At 48.7% G+C, this 23,887-nt stretch overlaps 1 protein-coding gene across 2 annotated transcripts in view; it reads left to right on the forward strand.

Moving 5' to 3' along the window:
* FAT2 (FAT atypical cadherin 2) overlaps positions 1–16,420 on the forward strand; it is a 70,636-nt gene extending 54,216 nt beyond the window's left edge. For both annotated transcript variants that reach the window (XM_006214953.4, XM_072954262.1), the window contains 7 exons: positions 525–722; positions 2,369–3,179; positions 6,159–6,304; positions 8,615–9,056; positions 11,191–11,344; positions 12,984–13,441; positions 14,493–16,420. In XM_006214953.4, coding sequence (XP_006215015.2) covers positions 525–722; positions 2,369–3,179; positions 6,159–6,304; positions 8,615–9,056; positions 11,191–11,344; positions 12,984–13,441; positions 14,493–15,025 — 2,742 coding nt within the window. In that variant the 3' untranslated portion in view covers positions 15,026–16,420. The remainder of the gene's footprint in view (positions 1–524; positions 723–2,368; positions 3,180–6,158; positions 6,305–8,614; positions 9,057–11,190; positions 11,345–12,983; positions 13,442–14,492) is intronic.
* The last annotated feature ends 7,467 nt before the right edge of the window (positions 16,421–23,887 follow it).

The raw sequence follows: 23,887 nt of genomic DNA on the forward strand, positions 1-23,887 counted from the left end.
GACAGTAAACAACCATCGTGTTATAGCACACTGAATTCTTGTTTTATAGAACAAAGACTGGAATGACACCCAGGGGATCTCAGTTGAATTCCTAACCATCTTTGAATTTTCTCAGTCTATGTGGGTTCCACTGGTCCTCTAAGCAGGAATCCATTTATAGGTGTTCAACTGACCCTGTGAATCACAAAATTCCTATGGATCCCAGGCACCAATTTATCAATATGAGTCATCAGCTATGTGACTTGGGCAAGTCACCTCTCTGTAGGATAAAAGGACTCTAAAGATCCTTCCAGCCCCAATGGGCTTTCTTCTAAAACCCAGCACTGCCCTCAGGAAGCTCTGGGCCAAAGTAAGTCAACAACCAATTCATAGACAGGGAGAATGAATGAATGAGAGCTCCCGGTGCAGGCGTGGCCTGGGAGCAGTCAGGGTGCCAGGACTCATCCCAGAGAAGGGGATGCAGAAAGATATGGAAGGACCAGCACTCACTTTGCTCTTTGATTTCCTGTCACTCTTGATCTCAGGAAAACTCCCCCATTGGCAGCAAAGTCCTGCAGCTGATCCTGAGTGACCCGGACTCCCCAGAGAATGGCCCCCCCTACTCATTTCGAATCACCAAGGGAAACCATGGCTCTGCCTTCCGAGTGACCCCAGATGGATGGCTGGTGACCACAAGGGGCCTCAGCAAGAGAGTCCAGGAATGGTATCAGCTTCAGATTGAGGTGAGAGCAGTGTTGGATCACTGGTGGTGACTACGGGGACAGACAAAAGCACTACCAGTGCTCTCATATTAGAAAACACAATGTACAGAGTTCTTACTGTGTGCCAGGCACTGAGCTGAGTGCCTCACGTGCATCCCTGCGCTAAATCCCCACAACATGCTTTAGGGCGGGTATGGTTATTACCCCCACTTTCCAGATGTGGTCACTGAGGCACACAGAGGTTAAGTGACTGGAGTAAAATACTACTACTACTAACTGGTAGAGCTGGGTTGCTTCAAACCCAAGCTCTCTGACTCCGGAGCCCAAGCTCTTAATTCCTGCCCTGCTCCCAGATAGAAGGGAATCCCCTCACCCTGGCCTGTAACTCCTGGTGTTTGGCCAGAACAGCTCTCTGAATCTCAGGTCTAGTCAAAGGCCTGCCTCTGAGAAGCGGTGTTGTTATCAAAGTGGGTTCACTTTGTCCGACTGCACAGCAAACCGACCGAAGTTTGCAGCAAGAGAGGGTTTACTAGCAAGGCAGCCAAGCCAGGAGATAGAAGAACAAGTCTCAGATCCACCTCCCCAAGGGTGAGGGGCCCGGGGTATTTATGGGACAAAGAAGAAAGAAGCAGGGGGTCTGAAGCATGGGGACCACGGGGAGCGGGGATTGGAAAAAGGTGCAGTAACCATTGTTCTGCGCAGGTGTAACTAGGCTGCAGGCCTCTGCACGTTCAGAAACGGAGGCACTTAGCACTACCTGAGGGTGGAGTTTTCCGCCCTCTGACGTCAAGGTCACCAAGCAGACACTTGAGCATGCCCAGTTAAAGGGTCGTGGTCTGACCCAGTCTTAACCAGCTCAGATCTAACTAGACACAGCTGACTCCAAGTCCTGAGCAACAACTCAGGCAAACATCTTATTGTTTAGGCTACAGTGCTGCCTGGAGGACATACAAGTGGTAAAATGACCCTGCTTAGTGAAGGCTTGCCCAACCGAGAGCCTGACATGACACTCGAGATTCCCTTTCTGTCACTTCTCCTCCCTCAGGACTCAGCTCAAGTGTCAACTTCTCAGAGACACCTTCCTTCCCATCTGATGGAAGCCAGGTCTCTCCCCATTCAGATCTCAGTCACACGCTCTGTTTATCTGAGTCTGATCTCTTGTTTATTTGGCAACTTACTCACTGTCTCTTTTTTCCTGATCATAATAGAGGGCCTGGCCCATACAAGGGCCAATAAATATTTGTTGGCTGAGCTGAAGAAGACATGCCCACCCTGACCCCAACCCCAGTCACAGAGGTAAAGGGGAGCAAGAGAACCTCCTTAGGCTGACAGGGGCCATGAAGGATACATCCTGGTATTGCTAGGAGACATTTGACTCTTCTAAGGACAAAGACAGAATGAGAGCATTTCAAGAGGAAGGAGGCCACTTGTGGCTGGAGAGGTTCAGGAGAGGCTCAGAGAGGTGTCAGAAGGGAAGATGGAGTTAAGTTTCACCATGTGGTATGGGATGTAACTCCCTCCGCAAAGGCCTCAGTGCTTCTGGAGTTCATTTTCCTCTTCAAATGCGACAGCACGCTGAGCCTGCTCCCTAGCAGAGGGACATGGCTCCCTGAGGAGCCCCAGACAGCTGCAGTCCCGTGGTAACGCGATGCCTGCTTTGCCCACAGGTGTCAGACAGCGGCACCCCTCCCCTCTCATCTTCAACGTTGGTCAGGGTCCATGTCAGGGAGCAGAGCCACTACCCACCCTCCGCCCTCCCACTGGAGATTTTCATCACCATCAGGGAGGAGGAGTTCCAGGGCGGCATGGTGGGCAAAATCCATGCCACAGACCGAGACCCACAGGACACACTGACCTACAGCCTGGCAGGAGAGGAGAGACTGGGCAGCCGCTTCTCAGTGGGCACGTCCGATGGCAAGATCATCGCCACCCAGGGGCTGCCTCGTGGTCGCTACACGTTCAACGTCACAGTCAGTGACGGGACATTCTCCACCACTGCCGGGGTCCACGTCCATGTCTGGCACGTGGGGCAGGAGGCTCTGCAAAAGACCATGTGGCTGGGCTTCCACCAGCTAACCCCGGAGGAGCTGGTGAGTGACCACTGGAGGAACCTGCAGAGGTTCCTCAGCAACCAGCTGGACATCAAACGAGCCAGCATCCACCTGGCCAGCCTACAGCCCGCAGAGGCCACGGCCGGGGTGGACGTGCTTCTGGTCTTTGAGGGGCATTCCGGAACCTTCTACAAGCTCCAGGAGCTGGCATCCATCATCACTCGCTCAGCCAAGGAGATGGAGCACTCAGTGGGAATTCAGATGAGGTCAGCCATGCCCGTGGTGCTCTGCCAGGGGCCAAGCTGCCAGGGGCAAATCTGCCAAGAGACAGCGCACCTGGAGCCCAGGGTTGGGCCCACATACAGCACGGCCAGGCTTAGCATCCTGACCCCGCGGCACCGCCTGGAGAGGAACTGCTCCTGTAACGGTGAGGAATGGGCCTCCCCCAGGGCACCCCGCGCTGCTGGGCCAGCCAGCCGGACTCTGGGGATGGAGATCCCGGGGAGCGGGGAAGGAGTGCTCTGTGGGGTAGTTTTAACAGGGCTAAAGGCCACAAACCACCGTGAGACAGACGTGGACTCACAATATCTAGTCATGGAATAGACCCTATTGGACCCTAGTCGTGGTCACTTAGTCATGGACCCTAGTACTTGTCACTTTTTGTAATTTTGAAAATAATGGTAAGGATACAAGAGGCAGTTCAGCATCATGCAAGAAAGCATAGATTCTGGCACTGGGGTGCTGAGTTCAAATCACAACTCTGCCACTTGCTAGCCATGTGAGCTGAGAAAATTATTTAACCTCTCTGCACCTTTACACTGTTGTATGGATTAAAGGAGTATTAAGTATCAAGTGCTCCCTTAGAAAAGTGCCTGACATAGAGAAGGCAGCCAGTTAACCTGAGTTACACTGCTACTATTACTATAGCCTGCCGATTTTAACCTCAGTGTTTAGACTAGACAGCTCAGGTTTAAATTCCAGCTCTGTCATTTACTAGCTGTGCAACGCTGGGTGGATTACTAAAACTCTCTGAGCTTTAGTTTCTCATCCTTGAAATAATGAAGATAATATCATCTGCCTCCTTGAGTTGGTTTGGGGAGTAAATTACTTAACGGATATGAAAGCATTTTAACCCGTCTCATACTAAGCACTCCAGCAACGGTGGCTGCCATTCACACAGTAGCATTGCTGTTATAAGGACTCTGCTATGTGCCAGGCTCTGTGTGTATGTTATCTAAGCTCGTTGTCATCACAACCTTAGGAAGCAGGGTCACTGGCTCCATCTACAGTGGAAACTGTGATATGGGGATTGTATTGATTGCCTGAAACTGTACGGCCTCCAATGAAAGGCTGGCTGTTCAGAAGCTGTGTGTCCCACTCTAAAGCCTGAGCTCTTCCTCAAACTCTTCAGGAACTCAGTGTTCTGATAGGACTCACCCCGGCGCCCTTGGCATTAGGACCAATGCACGGGACCAGCTCAGGTTCATTTGCAAAAGGAGAATGACATCACCTGCAGCTCACCATCGCCCCCTGCCTGGCCTGGCCTATGGGTCGGCTCAGTTTGCAGTAGGGAAATTCTTTCTAGGAAGATTTGTAAGCTTTCTCCAGGGCCTCCTGGATTTAGGCTGGGTGAGCCATTCTGGGAGTGTGGCGGGCGGCGAGGGGCTTTTCTTCTTGTGTCTCATACCCTGGAGTCGGCCGCAGGAAAAGCTGTGATGGCTGAAGGTTCTCTCTTGACCCCCTGGCCTCCGACTGCAAAGGTCCTAAGAGTTAAGATTGTGCAAAAGCACCTAGGGAGTGTGTGTTTGTAAAGTGACCTGCTCCTGGGTGAAACACCTCCAGAGTTTTTTATTTAGAAGGTTTTGGGTCAGGTCTGGAATTGGCATTTTTAGCCAGAACCTCAGGCAATTCTGAAGCAGGTGGGCCAGGGGCTGCACTTTGAGAAATACTAGATAAGCTGGCTTACCTATCACCAGAATCACCTGGAAAGAAGTTTGGTTTTTATTTATCTGTTTGAACATTTTCGTGAAATATGACATACAGAAAGATCCATGTATCCTAAGTGTACAGCTCAACAAGTTTTCACAAACCAAATGCACTTGTGTAACCAGCCTAACTCAAGGTAATTACCTAGATCAAGGATCAGAACATGATCAGCATCTCAGAAACCTGCCTTGGGCTCTCTTCCAGTCACTACACCCATCATGGGGAGATTTTTAAAATACAGATTCTGGTGAATGTGCCACCAGAACTACAGAATCTTACTCTCTGAGGGTAGCACTCTGTATTTTAAAAGACTCTTTGGTGATATGGATATTCAGCCTGGTTAGAGAATTCTTAATCTAGATCATCTTCAATGTTCTACCCAGTAAAGACTGGCTGGAATGGAATTGCCAGCATCAGAGTGTTTTAGATGTATGGTGTGACAGCATCTGAGGACCTTGTAATTCCCTGAGCTTCACTTTGTGGTTCGTCTTTCTCCTCCTTTTGGCCTGTGTTCTCTCTCTTCAACAATTCCTCTTCCCTAGGAATCTCGGGCCGGTCCCCTTCCGATGACCACTGATAAGTTTATTCACACTGTGGTTTTAGGGATTTAATAGCTGAACTCACTTCTGGGAAGAGTGGATTTTTTTTTTAATATGGAGAAGGCATTAATTAATAAAACACAGCATTTCCCAAAGGGGTTTCCACAGAATGCTATTTCTAAGGGCTAAGAGTAGGTGGTCCACATTAGAGGATCCCACAGTCAAATAAGCTTGAAAAACTCAGGTTAGGGTGAAGTCTCAGACTCCTCACTGTGCAGCTGTGCATTAGCAATTGCCACGGGGAATGGAGCACGCAGGACCTGACAAGTTTCGGCCACACAATCTACCACTACCCTTTTCCTTTATCACAGAAGTCTCTCGACTTTTCAGCAGCATTTCATTTGGGAAGTATTACCCAAATGATTATACTCCTAATGATGAAGGAGCTTTCTTGAGGCAAAAAAATCCTACGGTGGTTCTGAAATCACACATATATACAAAATCCTCTTCGACCTCCTTCTTCCCCAAGTGATGTCAGAAACAACTGCAAAACCATGGAGGATAGAAATTCTGATTTCCACATATTTGATTAATGATTATTTCTAGCTTGATTCCTGTTTTCTTAATGGTTTGAACTCATAGTTTCTGACCCAAGTTGCGACCCAGGACAAAGGTCCCTGAGACCAAAGGATGGTGTGCAGGGTGATGGCTTCTGTCTAGCTGTGTGACCCTGGATAAGTAACCCTGCAGCCTCATTCTTTCATCTATAAAAAGTGAGCAATGGCCTTGCTCGCCTCCCAAGGGTTGAATGAGACAAAGTCAGTTTGAGGGCTCCGTGGGGACCACTTCGTGTGGCAGTGACACCTCTGTGGCTTTCACAGGTACTGCCGCAAGGTTCAGCGGTCAGAGCTTTGGACGGTACAGTCTCCCAGAGGCTCAGAACTGGCACCTGCGTTTCCGCCTGAAAACACTCCAGCCACAGGCCATTCTTCTGTTCAGCAATAGGACAGTGGGTATCTCCCTGAAGGTAAGGCACCACTGCCAGCCTGAGAGATTTCATGTGGGCATTTCATGCAGGGGAGGTGGGGCAGCATGGGCATGGCCAAGAAGGCTAACTTCTGCAAAGAAATCCCTGCATGGATTTCAGGGATGCTGGGTATGACTATTAGGTCAGAACAAGAGACTTCCCAGCCATGATGGCTAAGGCCACCCCAACTGAAGATACATGTCCAAGTACAACAACAGAGGTCAGGCTGCTCTGTGGGATGAGAGAAAGAAGATAGATGAGTGAGGCCACCTAGACCTGGTCGATGCTTTTATCACTTTTGCTGAGTAACGGACCAGTGTTTCCCAAGATGGGTGGAAGGCTAGCTACCTCTGAAGGTGCTCAAGATGACAAACCCAGCATTCAGTTACATGGAAGCACATGGAGGAAACGTGAATTTCCATTCTAAGGGTCTTTCGGTCCTTCTGGTTATGTCTTGCAGAAAGTCTTAGAGTGCCTGCCTGGTTTTAACATCTCTATCACACATGCCATCTGCCATTGTGACACAGAGAAAGCAAACTTTGGTGGCTAGTTAGAATTTAATGCATTCAATAAATATTTATCAAGCATCTACTGTGCAACAGGCACTGTTCCAAGTGCTTGGGTCTCATCAGTGAATAGACAAAAACCCCTCTTAGAGGTTTCATCCTACAGGGGGAGACTGACAATAAACATAAACATAATAAATCAGAAAATTATAGTTTGTCCAAATGTGAGAAGTGCTTTGGGTTAAAAAAAAAAAGGTTAAGAGGGATCAGGAGTGTGGGGAGTTGGAATTTTAAATAAGGTGGTCAGGGAGGGCTTCACTGAGGTGATACCTGAACAATAATTGAAGCGGGTGAGGGAGTCAGCTATGTAGGCCTCTGATGGAACAGAATTCTAGGTAGAGGGAATAGTGATTGGCAGGACATTGCTTGGCATGTTTAAGGAACAGCTCAGACGTCTATACAGCTTAGGAGACGTGAGCAACGGGGCAGTATTAGCAGGAGTTGAGGCAGAGGTTTAATAGGACGGGGACATAACCATAAAGGTCTCACAGACCATTTAAGGACTTTGGCTTTTATTCTGAGCAAAGTGAGGGGCATTGAAAGGATTTGAGCAGATTTAACATGGTGTCAAAAGGGTCCTCATGGCTACTGTATTGAGAATAGACTTTAGAGGAACAAAGATAGAAGTGGAGAGACTCAGCCAAAAGACAGTCATTTGAGTGAGAGATGATGGCAGGTTAGATCAGGGTAATGACAGTAGACCTGGGAAGTAGAGTTCAGATTCTGGATAGATTTTGAACATAAGGCCAACAGGACTTTCTGATGAACTGAATGAGGTCTGGGAAAGAAAGCAAGCAGTAAAATTCTGATCTGAGCAACCAGAAAGAAAGGAGTAGCCGCCAGCAGACCTGGGCAAGGATCTGGATAGAGCAGGTTTTGGGGAGTTCAGTTTGGGACATGTGAGCTTGAGATGCCTATTAGACCTCCACGTGGAAATGGATAAACAGTTAGTGAGAAAGGTCTGGACTGGAGATAAAGATCTGGGATGCTTCCATACACATTTGGTATTGAAAGCCATGAGCCTGGGGGAGATCACCAAGGAGTGCATGTAGACTGCAAAGAGAGTAGACCAAGGGTTTATCCCTGCGATACTCTAACACTGAGAGGTTGGGGGACAAGGAGGATCCAATAGAGGAGAAAGAAAAGGAGCAACCAGTGATGTTGGAGGAAAATCAAGAGAGGATTGTATCTGGGAAGCCAGATGAAGGACATGTATCAGGAAGGAAGGAGTGAGTGATCTGCTGCATAATATGCCACTGAGGTCAAGTAAGATGGGAAGTGATATCAATCATGGGATTTCGCAACACAGAGGGCACTGAATACCCTGACACCAGCAGTTTCAGTGTCGTGGTGGGTGAGGGGTGAGAGAGAGGTTTTTGGTGTCTCTGAAGGCTCAGGAGTGTAGAACCCTGGAGAGGACTGTGAAGAAGAATCCAAACGACAGGGTCTTGATCAACAAGGCATTGCCAGGTCTGTTTCCTCATCTGCAAGATGGAGATGTCATCCCTGTTCAGACCTTCCCATGGAGAGCCATGAGGGCCACATGAGACCATAGACAGGAGAGCACTTCGAGGGTTTTTATGCTCTACAAATACAATGTCCAAAAGAGCCTTGAGAATCAACAAAGACTACTCCTCCAGCCTGTGAAAATACAACTAACATTCTTTGCACTGGCAGCTTCTGAGCAGGGCTTTTTATAAGCACTTCTTGGCTTTGCTGATGGCCATCTGGGTTTTCTTTGCAGCTGGTCAACGGAGTGCTCCAGCTGGAATACCGATGCCCAGGTGGCTTCTATGGAAAACTTTCCTCCCTGTTTCACGTGAATGACCAAGAGTGGCACTCCGTTCTGGTGGAGGAGATGGATGCTTCCATTCGCCTGTTGGTTGACCACACAGGCAATGCCTCTCTTGTGCTCCCAGAGAACTGCCAGGGTCTGAGGCCTGAAAGAGACCTCTTTCTGGGTGGCCTTGTCCTCTTGAATTCTTCCCCAAATGTCTCCCAGGGCTTCGAAGGCTGTCTGGATGCTGTGGTGATCAACGGAGAGGTGCTGGAGCTGCTGGCCCACGGCAAGAAGGCGGCAGGCTTGCTGGAGAGGTGGGCCCTCAGCCAGTGCTGCTTCCACAGTGATGAGTGCAGCCCGAACCCATGTCTCAATGGTGGAAAGTGCTCACAGAGCCGCGGGGCAGGTGAGGCTGGGGCTCACCCTAAGGCTTATCCCAGGAGGCTCTTCACAGGGCTCCGCATGTTGAACTAGCAATCGTATTTCACTGTAGAGTTTACAAAGCACAGTCCTCTGCCACAGCCCCACAAGGGAGAGTAGGGGTTGGGAAGAGAGCCATTAAAGCTCCATTTTGCTGCTGGAAACCACTGAGCTATGTAAGGGATACCCAGAGTGGTAAAGAAACTCACTCAAGGTCACAAAGCAGTTAGGTGAGAGGCATGCTTGGGGTGCAGATCTCAGTGGAGCACTTCTGCCTCCCGATTCCAAATGTCCCTCTTTCCTTCACTGTCTTCTGAGTAACAGGTTGGATCTGCTAGGTTTACACTAGGGGAAGCCAGGAGTCTTCTTTCTCCCTCAGCAAGAACTACCTTTGATTCCACTTTTTTGGATGAGGGTAGGGTACACATGGGGACCTCTGATGTTGAAGGCTGAGTTCATCACACATCTTAGTGTCATCACTGGTCCATGCTACTTTCTCTTTCTTATTCCCCTTTAATCCTTCTCCCTTCCCCAAACCCATCAGCAGAAGTTTTTCAATGCGTTCTTTCAAAATGATATTACTGTTTTCCACATGCTTGAGTTTCTGACTTACATGAGTGGTATATCACGTTTTATACTTTTCCATCCACGCTGCCACGAGTAATTCTTATGCACTGCTTTTCATTGCAGCTCAGGTCTCCAAGGTGTGAGTGTACTGACCTTTCCCCACTCTCTGCTCTCCCAGAAATGGACCCTCCCTCTCATCAACAATGCTGCACTGAACATCCTCACATGTCACCTCATGAACCTATATGCGAACTTCTTTCACACACACACACTCACACACGTACACACTACCACCACCACACAGAGATGGAATTCACCTACCTAGGGTATACTAATAGTTATTTTGACTAAAGCGAGTGAAACTGCTGTCCCACCTGGCTGCAGCAGTCTGTCCTTCCACCGTCCAAGTGCATGAGTGTCCACACTTGGCATTATCTCATTTTCTAATTTTTGCCAGACTAATAATACTGTCATTTCTACCTGCAAGATATCCAAGGAGTCCATTGCTTCTGCATCCCCATTGCCATCTGTCTGCCCCCAGCCCCTGTCACCTCTCATCTTTTCTTCTACACCAGGCACTTCCCTGCTCTCCTGCTTCTCTCCCTCTGCCAGCATCTTCTGGCAGGGCATCAGAGCCATCTGTATACAATGCAGATCTGAGCAGGTCACTTCCCTGCTTGGAACCTTGAGGTGGCTTCCCCTGGCTATTAAGAGGGAGCCCCAGTTCCTAATTTCTGCATATGGCTCATATGCTTTGGCCCCTCCCACCTCCCGGCCCTGCAGCTCCCACTAGCCACTTTGGTCCTTAGGCTCGCCCACCCTGGTGACATGCCACACTCTCTCCTCCCAGCCTTTGTGCACGTTCTCCTCTGCCTGAAATGCCTTCCTCTTTGCCCCTCTATCTTTTTGCCTGGCTAATTTTTACTCATCCTTCAGGTCTCAACTAAAATATCACCTCTTCCAAGAAACCCTCTGTGTGCCTGGTCTAGGCTAGTCCTCTCCCTCAACATTTCCCATCAATAAAACAAACTTTTATGATAATTACTAATATACTGATATTATCTATAACTGTCTGAGTTTGAATCCCAAGTTTGCCATTTGCTTGCTGTGTGACCTTGAGCAAATGTCAGACATTCCCTTGGGCCTCATTTCCTGACCTGCCATCAACTTGTACCTGGGCCTGATGAGGACAATAGCAGTAACCAATCTCAGAGCTGTCAGGAGGATCAAATGAGCTAATACCTGAAGATTCTTAGAACAATGACAACACTAAATAGTGTCGCCTAGGACGATGATGAGGACACCTGTGATTATTCTTTAGATGCCCGCTCTCTGTAGACTGTAAGCTGGTGGAGGGCAGGGACAATTCTTCTTGTGCAGGGGACACCAGTGCCCAACACGGTGCCTGTGGCAGAGGGAGGCACCCGATAGCTAAATGTGCACACTGGGATCAGCAAAGATGCCGCAGTTGCCCCTGCATCCTGGAGGACCTGTCCGCCTGCGGCTGCACTGCTAAACCAGCGGCTCCCTCACCTCCCTTCCCTTCCCCCTAGGCTCTGTCTGCACGTGTCCCCCACAGTTCTCTGGGAGGCACTGCGAACAGAGAAAGGAGAACTGCACTTCGACGCCCTGCCTGGAAGGTGGAACTTGTATATCCTCCCCCGAAGGAGCCTCCTGTAACTGCCCTCACCCCTACATGGGAGACAGGTAAGCACGGGAGAGGCCATCTACCACTGGCTCCTCTCCCTGTTTTAGCACCACTGGGGAATGACCTCTGCACTCTGACTCCTAGAGAAGCTGGCGGGCAGCCAGGGGCTGAGTGCTCCAGCAACTTGGCTTCTTGGCCTTTTCCACGTGTTTAGGCTCCTCCCCGACCCCCCGCACCCGCATCAGAGCACACTGGGAGGGGAGATGCTTGTGAAGAAGACAGATTTCCCAAGCCCTGTTCTGAACCTATTGAACTGGATTCACCTGGCGGGAGCCCAGGAATCTGTACTTCCCACCAGCTAGCTCCTCAGGCGGTTCTGATCTTTGCTGAAGTCTGGAAATGGCTAAAGTTCATATTCTCTTGCTCTAGACCGTGACTTCCCAGAAAGCGGCCTGGGGACGATGATTCCACTTGGTACAGGCACTGTGGGGGGTCTCAAACCCCACCACAAGCTACCTGTGCCTTGTATTGTGCTGGTCAGGGGGCTGCAAGGGAAGGAGAATCATCGCTAGAATCCTAGACATAAAGAGGCTTTGGAAATTCTCTGATTTAACTTGGAAATTACTTGGAAACCTTTAAAAATCATGAGGGAGGCTTGTGAAAAACACAGATTCCTGAACCAACTAAATCAGAATCTCCAAGGAATGAGGTTTGGGATTCTACTTGTAACAAGATCCCAGGGGATCCCCTTGCTGTCAGTATGTGCCTAAGGGATCCAGTGATGTAGTCCACCCACTCATTTTACACATGGGGAAACTGAAGCCCAAGGAAGGAAAGGGCTCGTCCAAGATTCCTCTGTGTGTTTACGATCCAAGTCCTTTCTCTCAGCAACTGGCATTGCCGGCCCGCCATGTGCACCTGGCCCTGCTGTAGGGATGTGTTAGAAAGACACGTCCTGACTGAGAGCGGTGTTTGCATTTTAAAAGGGGAACCTGGGGAGGCCAACACTGAACCCAAAAGGACAAACTGTCAGTGGTGAAATTTTAGGCTCTGGGACTCACGTGGGATGGAGGGAGCCTTTCCCCAATACCCCTTAAAAGTGCGTAAAGCTGGCCACAGGAGTCTCCTAGGAGCCTCACACTACGGAAGGCCAAGCTGAAGGTGACCTGAGAGGTCATACGGTTCTGGGTGCTTGCTCTGAGAAAGCTGTCCAGTTTAAGGTCTGTGTAGGCCTATGTTGGGTGCCTGCCACCTCAGGAGAAACAGCGGGTAACACTTGTGCCAGGGTGTCATTGCTGGGTGACTGCTGACTTGTGTCTGGGAGCCTGGTCCGGAGGACAGATGGGTATGCTGGCTGCCTCTACTGTAGTATATAACTGGAATCTGACCTCAGTGGTGGGCAGTGTATCCAAGGCCTAAATCTCATGGTGGAAATTGATGGAAATGCCCAGAGCCTAGATTCAAATGGTCCTCAATGAAACTATAGCTGAGTCACATACCTCACTGGGAGAGGATGGAAAGTTGATGTGAACCTGAAGTTGATAGGTTGATACATGTGATAATTACCTTTTTCCTTTGTGGAAAATTAGAGAGGCAGGCTTGAGTGCAGGGGTCTCCATCCCATCAATCTTTGTATGAGAGGACATGGAAAGGGCAGTATAGTGACTCCACCCTCTGAGTACTTCTCTGTCTCTGCAGGTGTGAAATGGAGGCAAGGGGCTGCTCAGAAGGACACTGCCTCGTCACCCCTGAGATCAAAAGGGGGGACTGGGGGCAGCTGGAGATTCTGATCATCATAGTGGCCCTACTGGTCATCACTGTAAGCTCCGCTGGGCTTCTCTTCTACTGCCGCCGTTGCAAGTCCCACAAACCCGTGGCCATGGAGGACCCAGACCTCCTGGCCAGGAGCGTTGGTGTTGACACCCAAGCCACGCCTGCCATTGAGCTCAACCCCCTGAGCACCAGTTCCTGCAACAACCTGAACCAACTGGAGCCCAGCAAGACCCCAGCTCCAAATGAACTTGTCACTTTTGGACCCAGCTCTAAGCAACGGCCAGTGGTCTGCAGCGTGCCTCCCAGACTCCCACCAGCTGTGGTTACTTCCCACTCTGACAACGAGGCCATCATTAAGAGGACCTGGTCAGGCGAGGAGATGGGTCAGTATAGACACAGGTCCATAGCCTCTGGGGTTGACATAAGGGGGCAGTGGACTGAAACACTCCATTATTGGAGGCACCAGGGTGTTGGCCACAATCCAGTCCGACCCCTTAGGGATGAGATAGGAAGGGATGTGTTCAAGGTCGCGGCACACTACTGGGCTGGACCAGACCCCAGGCCTCTGGACTCAGAGTCTGTGTCTCATTCTGCTGCACCATAACCCACTCCTCTAAAGAACTGATGTGCATGGAAGAAACCTGTAGACCCTAGGTAGGGGTGGCTAGGATCCCTGGGGTGAAAGAGGGGCTTCTGTGTATTTGTGCTTTTCTGGAAAGGGAAAGAGGGGCAGTAGTCCAAGTTTTGGTTGCCCAGTCTGGAGGTATGGCAGCCTTGGGCCAGACCTGGCTGGCCCACAGGGCCTTCACTCCCCTCTCATCTTTGGCTCAAAAGGAGGTGAATTTGTATATTTTCTGGCTTGTTCACTAATATTAAAGCAGGTATTTTCACTAACTTTCTGCCATTAGGATAACTGGGGCCCACGAAGATGTTCTTACTCATCCAACTATTCTGTAGCAGGGACAGAGCTAGGAGCAAGGATGCCTGACCTCCAATCTTCCAAGTCACAGCTCATTTAATTACCCTCAGCGATAGATGCCATCACACCTCCTAGTCCAAAATGTGTGTCCGTTTCCTTCAATTGAGGACACAAAACTCACCAGTAGGTCTTGGGATGGAGTTGCAGTCTCCAGGAGTAGGGGTGGGCTGCATGGAGCCATTCCGATTCTTACCTTATTCACTGACCCTTGGATCCATGGCACAGATTTGCAAGATGGGCTGGCTTTGAGTTAAACCTCTGGTTTGAACTTGGCCCCATCGGATTCTAGATATGAATCTAAGCTGCCAGGGACAACGCACATAGGTGGGCCACACACCCACCCCCTCTTTGGCCCATGTCTACCATGTGCTAAGTCATGCAGAGCAGCTCTAAGGCCAGCTGCAACCTTCCCCAGGGAAACTCAGGGCTCACCCCATCTTTCTGTTCCCTTCCAGTGTACCCAGGTGGAGCCACGGTCTGGCCCCCTACCTACTCCAGGAGGGAACGCTGGGATTATCCCCACTCCGAAGTGAACCCTGGCCCTCGGCCACCATCGCCTCACCACCACCAGACCCCAGCTGTGATGCCGGACCCCACTGGCCTCTATGGCGGCTTTCCCTTCCCGCTGGAGCTGGAAAACAAGCGAGCACCCCTCCCACCCCGTTACAGCAACCAGAACCTGGAAGATCTGATTCCCCCACGGCCCCCAAGTCCCCGGGAGCACCTGCTGGCCCCCTGTCTCAACGAGTATACAGCCATCAGCTACTACCACTCACAGTTCCAGCAGGGAGGGGGAGGGCCCTGCCTGGCAGAGGGGGGCTACAAGGGGGTGAGCATGCGCCTCAGCCGGGCTGGGCCCTCCTATGCCGAGTGCGAGATGGGGGGTGGGCATCCCACAGGCCGGGGCCAGCCCCGGGCCCCCCCCAACTATGAGGGCTCTGACATGGTGGAGAGTGATTATGGGAGCTGTGAGGAGGTCATGTTTTAGCTGTCCTCAGAGGAAGGCAGGCGGGAGGCCGAGGACTTGGTATCTTCCTCTGTCTTTAAGGGAGTGAGTTGAGCATGGCTGGGAATGGAGGAGGTAAGCCCCCATACCCAGACCAGGCTGCCGGACCTTGAAATGTGCTCTTCCAGACTCCCAGCCAGTCCCTGAGGATGGAGGGAAGCTGAGGGCAGAGCTCCAGAAACAGCACTAGGGCCACCAGCAGAAATGGGGTGCGCAGAGCCAATATCCTGGAAACCCAGGAAAAACTGACTCCTGGGATGGGTAAGAGGCAGCATGTCTCACCAGTGGTCCCCCAGGAGGCAGGACATGAACTACTGGGCCGATCCTGTCCCACAGGTCACAGCTGCACTCAGGAGGCCAAGGTGGGCTCGTGCCTTGCAAGCAACCACCAAGGTGCTGGGTCACCAACCCTGGAGGGCAACAAGGTGTCCTCTTAGGGGCTGAGAGGTGAGCAGCAGGCGAGCGGGTACCACACATAGCCTGAGCACCCTGCCTTACACGCTCACTGCAGAGTCGGCTCTGTGTCAGGCACTGTGCTAGGCACTGGCGACAAGGGGTCCCGGGGAGCATCACCTGGCCTCAGTCTCCTGGAGGTCCCACTCCTCTAATCTAATTCCAAGCACCTTGCTTCGCCTCTTTAAGTCATGTGACTTTGCACCAGCCAGGGCCTGCCAGGATCTGTGCAGCCCTGAACTGTCTTTATTAAAGAATTTAGACCTCATGGAACTCTGGGTTCTTCAGCCCAAGTTTCTCAAGCACTTTGGGCCAAAGGCAGGAAGGCCATCACTCTTCATTAAAAAAAAGTTCTTAGGCACTTTTCAAACTTGCTGTCTGGATGAGTTGTCCCAAAGGGATTTTTCTTCCCTAGACACAAGGAAATCAGAGCTCCCACGCAGAGAAGGGTGGAAGCAGGGAGCCAGACATGAGGAGTGTTCTTTCCTGTCCCTCCATCTCAGATGCTTGCTAATTTAAGTGTTACCTGCAACGACTCAACCCTATGCATGGAGGGTCAATGTGGGCACGTGTATGCACGTGTGGGCGCCCATGTATAGGATATGTGTACATATGTGCAGGATGTATGTAGCCAGGAGTGGCAGGGACCAGAGACTTCTGGTGGCCTTGCCATTCCGTCCCCTGCTGATCCCTCTCTCCGGTCCACTGCCTTTTCATGTGTGTTGTTTCTGGAGACTGAAGTCAAAAGGAAGAGCAACAGAGACTCTTACCCATAGGGCTGCTGCTTACAGTGAGAGGGAGCTGCGTGGGTGAGGGCATTGGTGTGAATGGTTCACGGCTGTGAGTGACAGTGAGTGTGAGTGATGGCATGCCTGGTGTCATCAATCATTTGTTGTTGTTTTTTTTAACAATAAAATAATTTTTTTACTGTTATCTTCTGTGTCACTTAGGCTCTTTAGGGTTGGGTCAGGGGAAGGGCCCTTCCAATCTGAGATCCATGGAATTTGGGAGCTCGAAGGGACCCTAGAGATCATTAAGCCCCAAAATTCACACACCTCACAAAATGGCTAAAATACGGAAGATGTGTTTTGTGTGTGTGTTACACACAGAGGAATGGAATATTACTCGGCCACGAAAAAGAATGAAATAATGCCATTTGCAGCAACATGGATGGACCTAGATATTATCATACTAAGTGAACTAAGAAAGAGAAAAACAAATATCATATATCACTTATATTTGGAATCTTAAAAAATGATACAAATGAACTTATTTATAAAACAGAAAGAGACCCACAGATAGAGAAAATAAACTTATGGCTACTAAAGGGGCAAGGGGGGGAGGAATAAATTAGGAGTTTGGGATTAGCAGCTACAAACCACTATATATAAAATAGATGAACAACAAGGTCCTAATGTATAGCGCAAGGAACTACATTCAATATCTTGTAATAACCTACAATGAAAAAATATATGTGTGTGTATGTATATATATATGGATGTATAATTGGATCACTGTGCTGTACACCAGAAACTAACACAACATTGTAAAACAACTATACTTCAATTAAAAAAAAAACAGATCGCTGAGACCTACCCCTGACATACAAAATCAGAACCTCTGGGGCTGGCCCAGAATTCTCTAATTCCAGTACAACTGTCTGTAGTTAGCGAACAAGTCTGCTAAGCAGCAGGTTAGTGAAAGGCCCAGGACAAGACATCAGGACTGCTGACCCCCAGCTCACACCCTTTGCACATCACACTGGTCAGGGAGAGGGGACTTAATATCACCCATCTTGGGGAGCCAGCCCTCGACGCCCAGAGTCAGCCTGTGTTTGCTGCTCCACAGCTTGCCCCGAGGCCCAGCTGCATGTGAACGTCACCTGGCCCATGCAGGTCCTGCGGGTACAACACTGAGATGAGACAGTCCAGTTCCTGCCATCAGGCTCCCAATGCAGGTAGGCAGTGAAGGCACACCCATATGAGGCACCACAGCAGACCGTGGCCCTGGGGTCAGACGGGCTTAGTTCCAAACCCGCTCTGCCACGCACTAACGTGGCCTCAGGCAAGTATGACAGGGCCTCTTGCTGTTCAGTAAAATGACAAGAGTAAGTAATGGCTACCTCATAATACCATTCTGAGGGATAAGTTCAAAGAGCTTACAGCAGCATAAACAATACATGGTGACCATTAGGCTAGGAAACAATGCAGGAAATCACAAACCATCTAGCCCAGTGTTGCCCAAATTTCTGTTGTTTGGCTTACCACTTTTATGATTTTCACCCTGACAGAATGACAGCTGCACTATTATTTACTTAATATTTTTCTTTTAGTGTATTTAAATTTTTAAAAATATGTTATTCACCTTAAAATGATAATCTCCATAAACTAAAGGATCTTGAAGTTACATTCTTTTCTAGCACAAAGGTAAATACATAAACATTCTGGTTTTCAAAATGACTGTCCAGGGCCCCCTAAATCATCTTTGGGAAACACGGATCTGGTCCATCTTTGTTCCCGATGCTCCTCACTCTGACGCCCACAGAGCAGAAGGGGTTTGCCTGAACTAGAACTTCACAGGGGTGAGACCCACATTCAGGTCTGACACAAGGCTAGGGGTCTCCCTACAATACCACCTGCTCTCATCCTGGATGAAGGAGCCTCTCTCCAATCAGCCCACCTCTCTCCAGACTAGGCCTCTCCTTTCCTTTGTCCTTCTGAGCCTGCACTGTCATGGATCAGCCACCAGAGGGCTCTCTGGGATCAAGAAGCAGAGCCACAGACGACAGGGATGTTTTCAGGGAAATCCTTCCATCTCAAGCCACTGAGGTTCTGGTTCCAAATATCCTGAGTCTGACACAGCATAAAAGTGGCAGAGAAAGGCAGAGAACCAGGTCTCCTGTCTTGACCCAGGTAAAAACACTGGATGTTTTCACAGTTCACCATGACCACCCTCTCCACCTCCTCTTACTGGCACTTGCTACAGGACAGGTGCTGGGCGAGCACTTGGCATGTCTTATCTCATTCAGTCCTCATAAAAAACCCATGATATAAGTACTGTCATCTCTGTTTTACAGATGGAGGAACAGAGGCACACCGGAATTAAGTGGCTTGTAACTTACTGAAGTGACATAAAGTGAAGTTTCCCAGTTCATCAGTGACCCAGGGTCAGGATTCAATCTAGGGCTGCCTGACTCTAGATCTATGCCTTATATTTGGGTTCATGAAACCAATGATAAAAACAGGACATCAGAAGATTGAGGAACAGAAGGAAGCAGGATGGAGAGGCCTTAATCTAATGATCCAACTGAGTTCAGAGGCCAGGAATGCCACTGTCATTCTAAGTGGTATTAACAGCTGGAACGCCTGGATTTTGGGAGGTGGAGTCTACTCAACCCCAGGGCTCAACTCCAGGCCCCCCTTGTAATCCTGCATCCAGTTCTGGGCCTGGATCTAAAAGCAACACAGAAATCTTGGGCATTGCTAGAGGAGGGCAGCCAGGAAGTGGTTGGCAGGGAAGACTCACAACCACGTCCTGTGCTGAAGGGCAGCTGGAACCCACCAGGACCAAAAGCAAAGGCATGGTGAGATCACTCCTCAGATAGGTGGCCTGCACTACTGCGCCATCACACGAGGTTTTCAAGGTCTTACAGAGGAGGTAGACAGATCTTTCAGGAATCAGAGCAGTGCTCTAGAGGGATACACGTGAGGTCCCAGGGAGAAAACTGGAGCCATAGCTAGAGTCTCAGAAATTGAGTATCTGGGGGTGGAACAACAGACAGAGTCAAACCACTCTATACTGGACTGAAGATTATGGAGATTCTAAAAGATAAAGGGGAAAAAAGATACAATATGTAAAGTTTTGAGATATGGGGTGACTTGCCTGGGGCCCACACTAGCTCCGTGTAGAGCGGCTGACCCACAATCCTGGCTCCACATGATGAGTAGGGGAAACACCATCCTGCGTGGGCACTGGGCACAGGTGCCGAACAGCAGCCCACACCGCAGCACCTGCGGACAGGCTCTGGAAGCCCTTGGCGACTCAGCCAGCACGACCTAAGGAGAGGCTCAAGCGGTGGCACTCTGTGAAGAGCAGGAACTTTCTCAGGGACCAGGCTGGGGAAAGATAAGCCTTTAGAATTTTCTCATGATGTCTCAACAGCCCTACAGGGTCCAGCCAAGGAAAGTGTTTGGTTAGGTTGATATGAAACTCAAATATAGTGATGTCAACTCCTCCCAGGCCAGGACACCATTCTCTACTGAAGGAGATGACACTGAATTTAGTAACCAACCCATTCCAGGTACAGGATTAGCCCCACGGATAGGCACTGGGAGCTCAAGCCTGATCTGATCAACGCCACAAACAATGCATGATATAGGGAAAGTGGCCAAGTGGTCACATCTCTCCTGCATCACTAGGGAGGAGGCTAACCCAAGAAGCTGGTATTGCTGACAAGGAAGCCATCAATTCTGACACAAGTGGCCAGGGAAGGTTCTCGAGAGGAGCAGCCATCCGAGCTGGGCCTTAGAGTGGAGCTTCAGATTGAGCACAGGGAGAAGGCCAGCTGGGCTAAGAGAACAGTCCAAAGGGAGGGCCTGAAGGTCCTAAGTATTTGGGCAATGGTGGGTGGTCCTAATGGGTGGGAGGGGAGGGACTGTGGAGCACAGGGTGGGGAAAGCAGCCTGGGGTCAGAATGAGAGAAGAGGCAGGTGACCCAGACCAGGGCCTGGAGATGTACTGTGTCCACTGAGGGATGTGAGGGGAGGGATGACAGAATCAGGTAAAAGGGATGTGGATCCTAGGGGCAAAGACATGAGGTCTGGACTCAGACACACCTGGCTCCACCATCTAGAAAATGTGTGATCTTGGGCAAGTCATTTAATTTTGTATGCCTCAGTTTGCAAAACAGGGATATTACAGATTGGAAAAAGAAAAGTACAATTACCTCTAATTGCAATATGCCTGTCTACAGAGAAAATTTCAAGAATTTCAACCAGAAACTCATTGAACTACTGAGTGCAGAAATGTCATAAGATACAAGACTAACACTCAAAAATCAATTTCATCTCTATATACTACCAATGAACATGTGGAAACCAAAATAAAAAACACATTACCACTTATAATTTCTCCAAAGAAAATTAAATACTTAGGTATAAATCTAACAAAACATTTACAAGATCTGATAAGCAGTTAAAATAAAAAATAACACCACCATCAAATGCGGACAGGAATGCAAAGAAACTGCATAATTTACACATTCTTGACGGAAATGTAAAATGGTACAGCCATCCTGGAAAACAGTTTGGAAATTCCTTTTAAAACTAAAAATGAACTTGCCATGTAACCCAGAAATTGCACTCCTGGACATTAATCCCAGAGAAATAAAAACTTATTTTCATGCAGAAACCTGTACATGAATATCCACAGCAGCTTTATTTGCACTAGCCAGACCTGGAAGCTATGCAAATTTCCTTCAGCAGGTGAATGGATAAGCAAACTGTGACATATCCACACCATGGAATACTACTCAGCAATGAGAAGGAACAAACAAATTACACATGCAACAACTTGGATGAACCTCAAGGAAATTATACTGAGTGAAAGAAGCCAAACTACACAAGGCTATATAGTGCATAATTTCACTTACAGAACAATTGTGAAGTAACATAATGATAGAGATAGAGAATAAACAGATTAGTGCTTGCCAGGGGATACGATTGGGGTCAGGGGTAGCACAGGGCATAGGTGTGTCTATAAAGGGGTTGCATGAAGGAGTCCTGTGGTGCTGGTACAGTTAAGCACCTTGATTATGGTGGTGGAAGCCACACATGATAAACCTGCTTAGAGCTGCACATAAAAACACACATACGAAGTGCACATAACTGGAGAAACATGAATGAGCACTACGGATTGTGCCAATGTCAGTTTCCTGGCTCTATAATGTACCATAGTTATGCAAGCCATCAACACTGGGGGAGACCAGGTGAAGGGTGCACTGATCCTCCCTAGACATTTCTTCGCACCTCCCTGTAAATCTATAATTACTTCAAAATAAAAAGCTTAAATTTTTAAAGACCAAATTTTAAAGAGGAAAATTATTTGAACAAATACTTCACTAAAGATAGACCAATGGCAAATAAGCCCAGGAACAGATACAGAACATCACTAGTCATTAGGCAATGCAAATTAAAATCACAATGAGGTACCACTACACATCCATTAAGATGGGTAAAACTGCAAAGACCACAGTATCAAGTGTTGGTGAGGGTGTGGAGCAAATGGAACTTTTATAAACTGTTGGTAAGAATCCTAAATGGTACAGCCACTTTAGAAAACAAATGTCCAGTATCCTATAAAGTTAGTATACATTTAATCATACAACCTCACAATTCCGCTCCAAGGTATTTGCCAAAGAGTAGTAAGTACGTATGTCTACACAAAGGTTTGTACATGAATATTTACAGAAGCTATATTCATAATACCAAAGACTGGAAAGCATCCAACAACTAGTGAATGAGTAAACAAATTATGGTTCAGCCATACAATGGAATATTATTCTGCAATAAAAAGAAACAAACTCCTGATACATGTCACAAAATGGATGAGTATTAAAAGCATTATGTAAAGTGAAAGAAGCCAGAAAGGACCATACTTAATGTTCCATTTATATGACGCTCTAGAAAAGGCAGAACTAGAGACAGAAAAATCAGATCAGCTGTTTCCAAGGGCCGAGTGGTGTGGGGATGGGACTGACTGCAGAGGGGCACAGGGGACCTTTTGGGAGTAAAGGAAACATTTCATATCTTGATTGGAAATGGTGGTCAGATGACTTGCATGCATTTGCCGAAACTCATCAAATTGTGCATCTAGAAACAGGTGACTTTCAGCATATGTAAAATATACCCCAATTTTTTTCAAAAAGAGGTCAAGACCAATGGCCAAGGGTCTAAAAAAGGGCATCAGTGGAAGACACACAGTTTCTTGGCCCACATCTACAGTGGGCTGGGTCTGAGGAAGCCAACCTACCTAGCAAAGAGCCCTAGATTTAGGGTCCAAATTCAATTCACTGTCACTCAGCTTCTGCCTGTGCAAGTGCAGTGGGCCTAACTTGAGGGCCTTGGCTACCAGGAAGGAGAGGCTATGGCCACAGGTATGGACAGGAGCAGGAATAAAAACACCAAGAGGTGAACAGTTAAGAAGGGTTGAATGCTCTGCCTAAAGCAAGGGAGCAAGACAAGATTGGAATGAATGAACGTATCATCAAAGAGAGCAAGTAAAGCTGCTTCTCTCCAAATCTTGGTTTTCTTTAATTCAGCTATTATTTCATAAAATGCCTCATAAACCCTTCATGCCAGGTGCTTTATAACTATCTCTCTAACCCTCTCAACAGTCCCTGAGGGTGGCCCTCCCTCCTGAGGCTGTAACAAGTGCCTAGGAAAGCACTTGGGTTCTGCAATCACAAGGCTTGCATGTGTATCCCAACTCTGTCCCTTGCTGGTTGGTGTCCTGGAACAGTCATTGACTCCCTTTGACATCCCCCCTCTTCCCAGTTTCAGGTTCCAGTAATAACACTGATCACTGAAAAAGTCGTATTACTTTCCCGACCTTCCTCTCTCAGTAAATTGTTATGCTTCACCTGTGTTTCTTGAGGGCTCAGCTTTTAGACAAGCCTAATCTAGTAGCCAACAGAGATAAGTTTTCATATCATCTCGGGGACAGCTCAGGCGGCCTCGTTTTTCCTCCTACATGTGATAAAAAGGGAAGGGGAGTCATCTCTTGCACTGTCCTGAAATCAGTCTCCCCACTTCAAGAAAGTTGGGTGTTACCTGTTCTATCAGTCAGGGTTCTTCAGAGAAACAGAACCAGTAAGATGGAGATATTCGTACATACATACACGGGGAGGACAGGGGAGAGGTTGCAAGGACTTATGTGGTGCGGTGGGGACTGACCAGTTCAGAATGTATAAGGCCGGCTGGCAGCTGGAAACGCTCAGGCAGAAGCTGATGCTACACTCTTGAGGCAGAATTTCTTCTTCTTCAGTGAAACCTGAGTTATGCTCTTAAGGCCCTTCAGCTGAGTGGATGAAGTCCACCCGCATTTTGAGCACTTTCTTTTTATTTAAAGGCAACTGACTGTAAACATTAACCACATCTACAAAATGCCTTCACGGCAACACCTCAGTTAACGTTGGACTGAATAACTGGGTTGCTCAGTACAATCGCCCAGCCACACTGACCCTTAAAACTAACCATCACACCTGTCCTGTGAGGTCAGGCAATACCCACAGAGGGGGCTGAGGATTCCTACTCAAGTTTTCAAGAGAAGCAGGAACAGACTTCAGAAGGGCAGGATTCTCTAACATAAAAATAACTACCTGGCTCCCTTCTT

The sequence above is a fragment of the Vicugna pacos genome, chromosome 3, assembly GCF_048564905.1.
Source record: "Vicugna pacos chromosome 3, VicPac4, whole genome shotgun sequence".
Lineage (NCBI taxonomy): Eukaryota > Metazoa > Chordata > Mammalia > Artiodactyla > Camelidae > Vicugna > Vicugna pacos.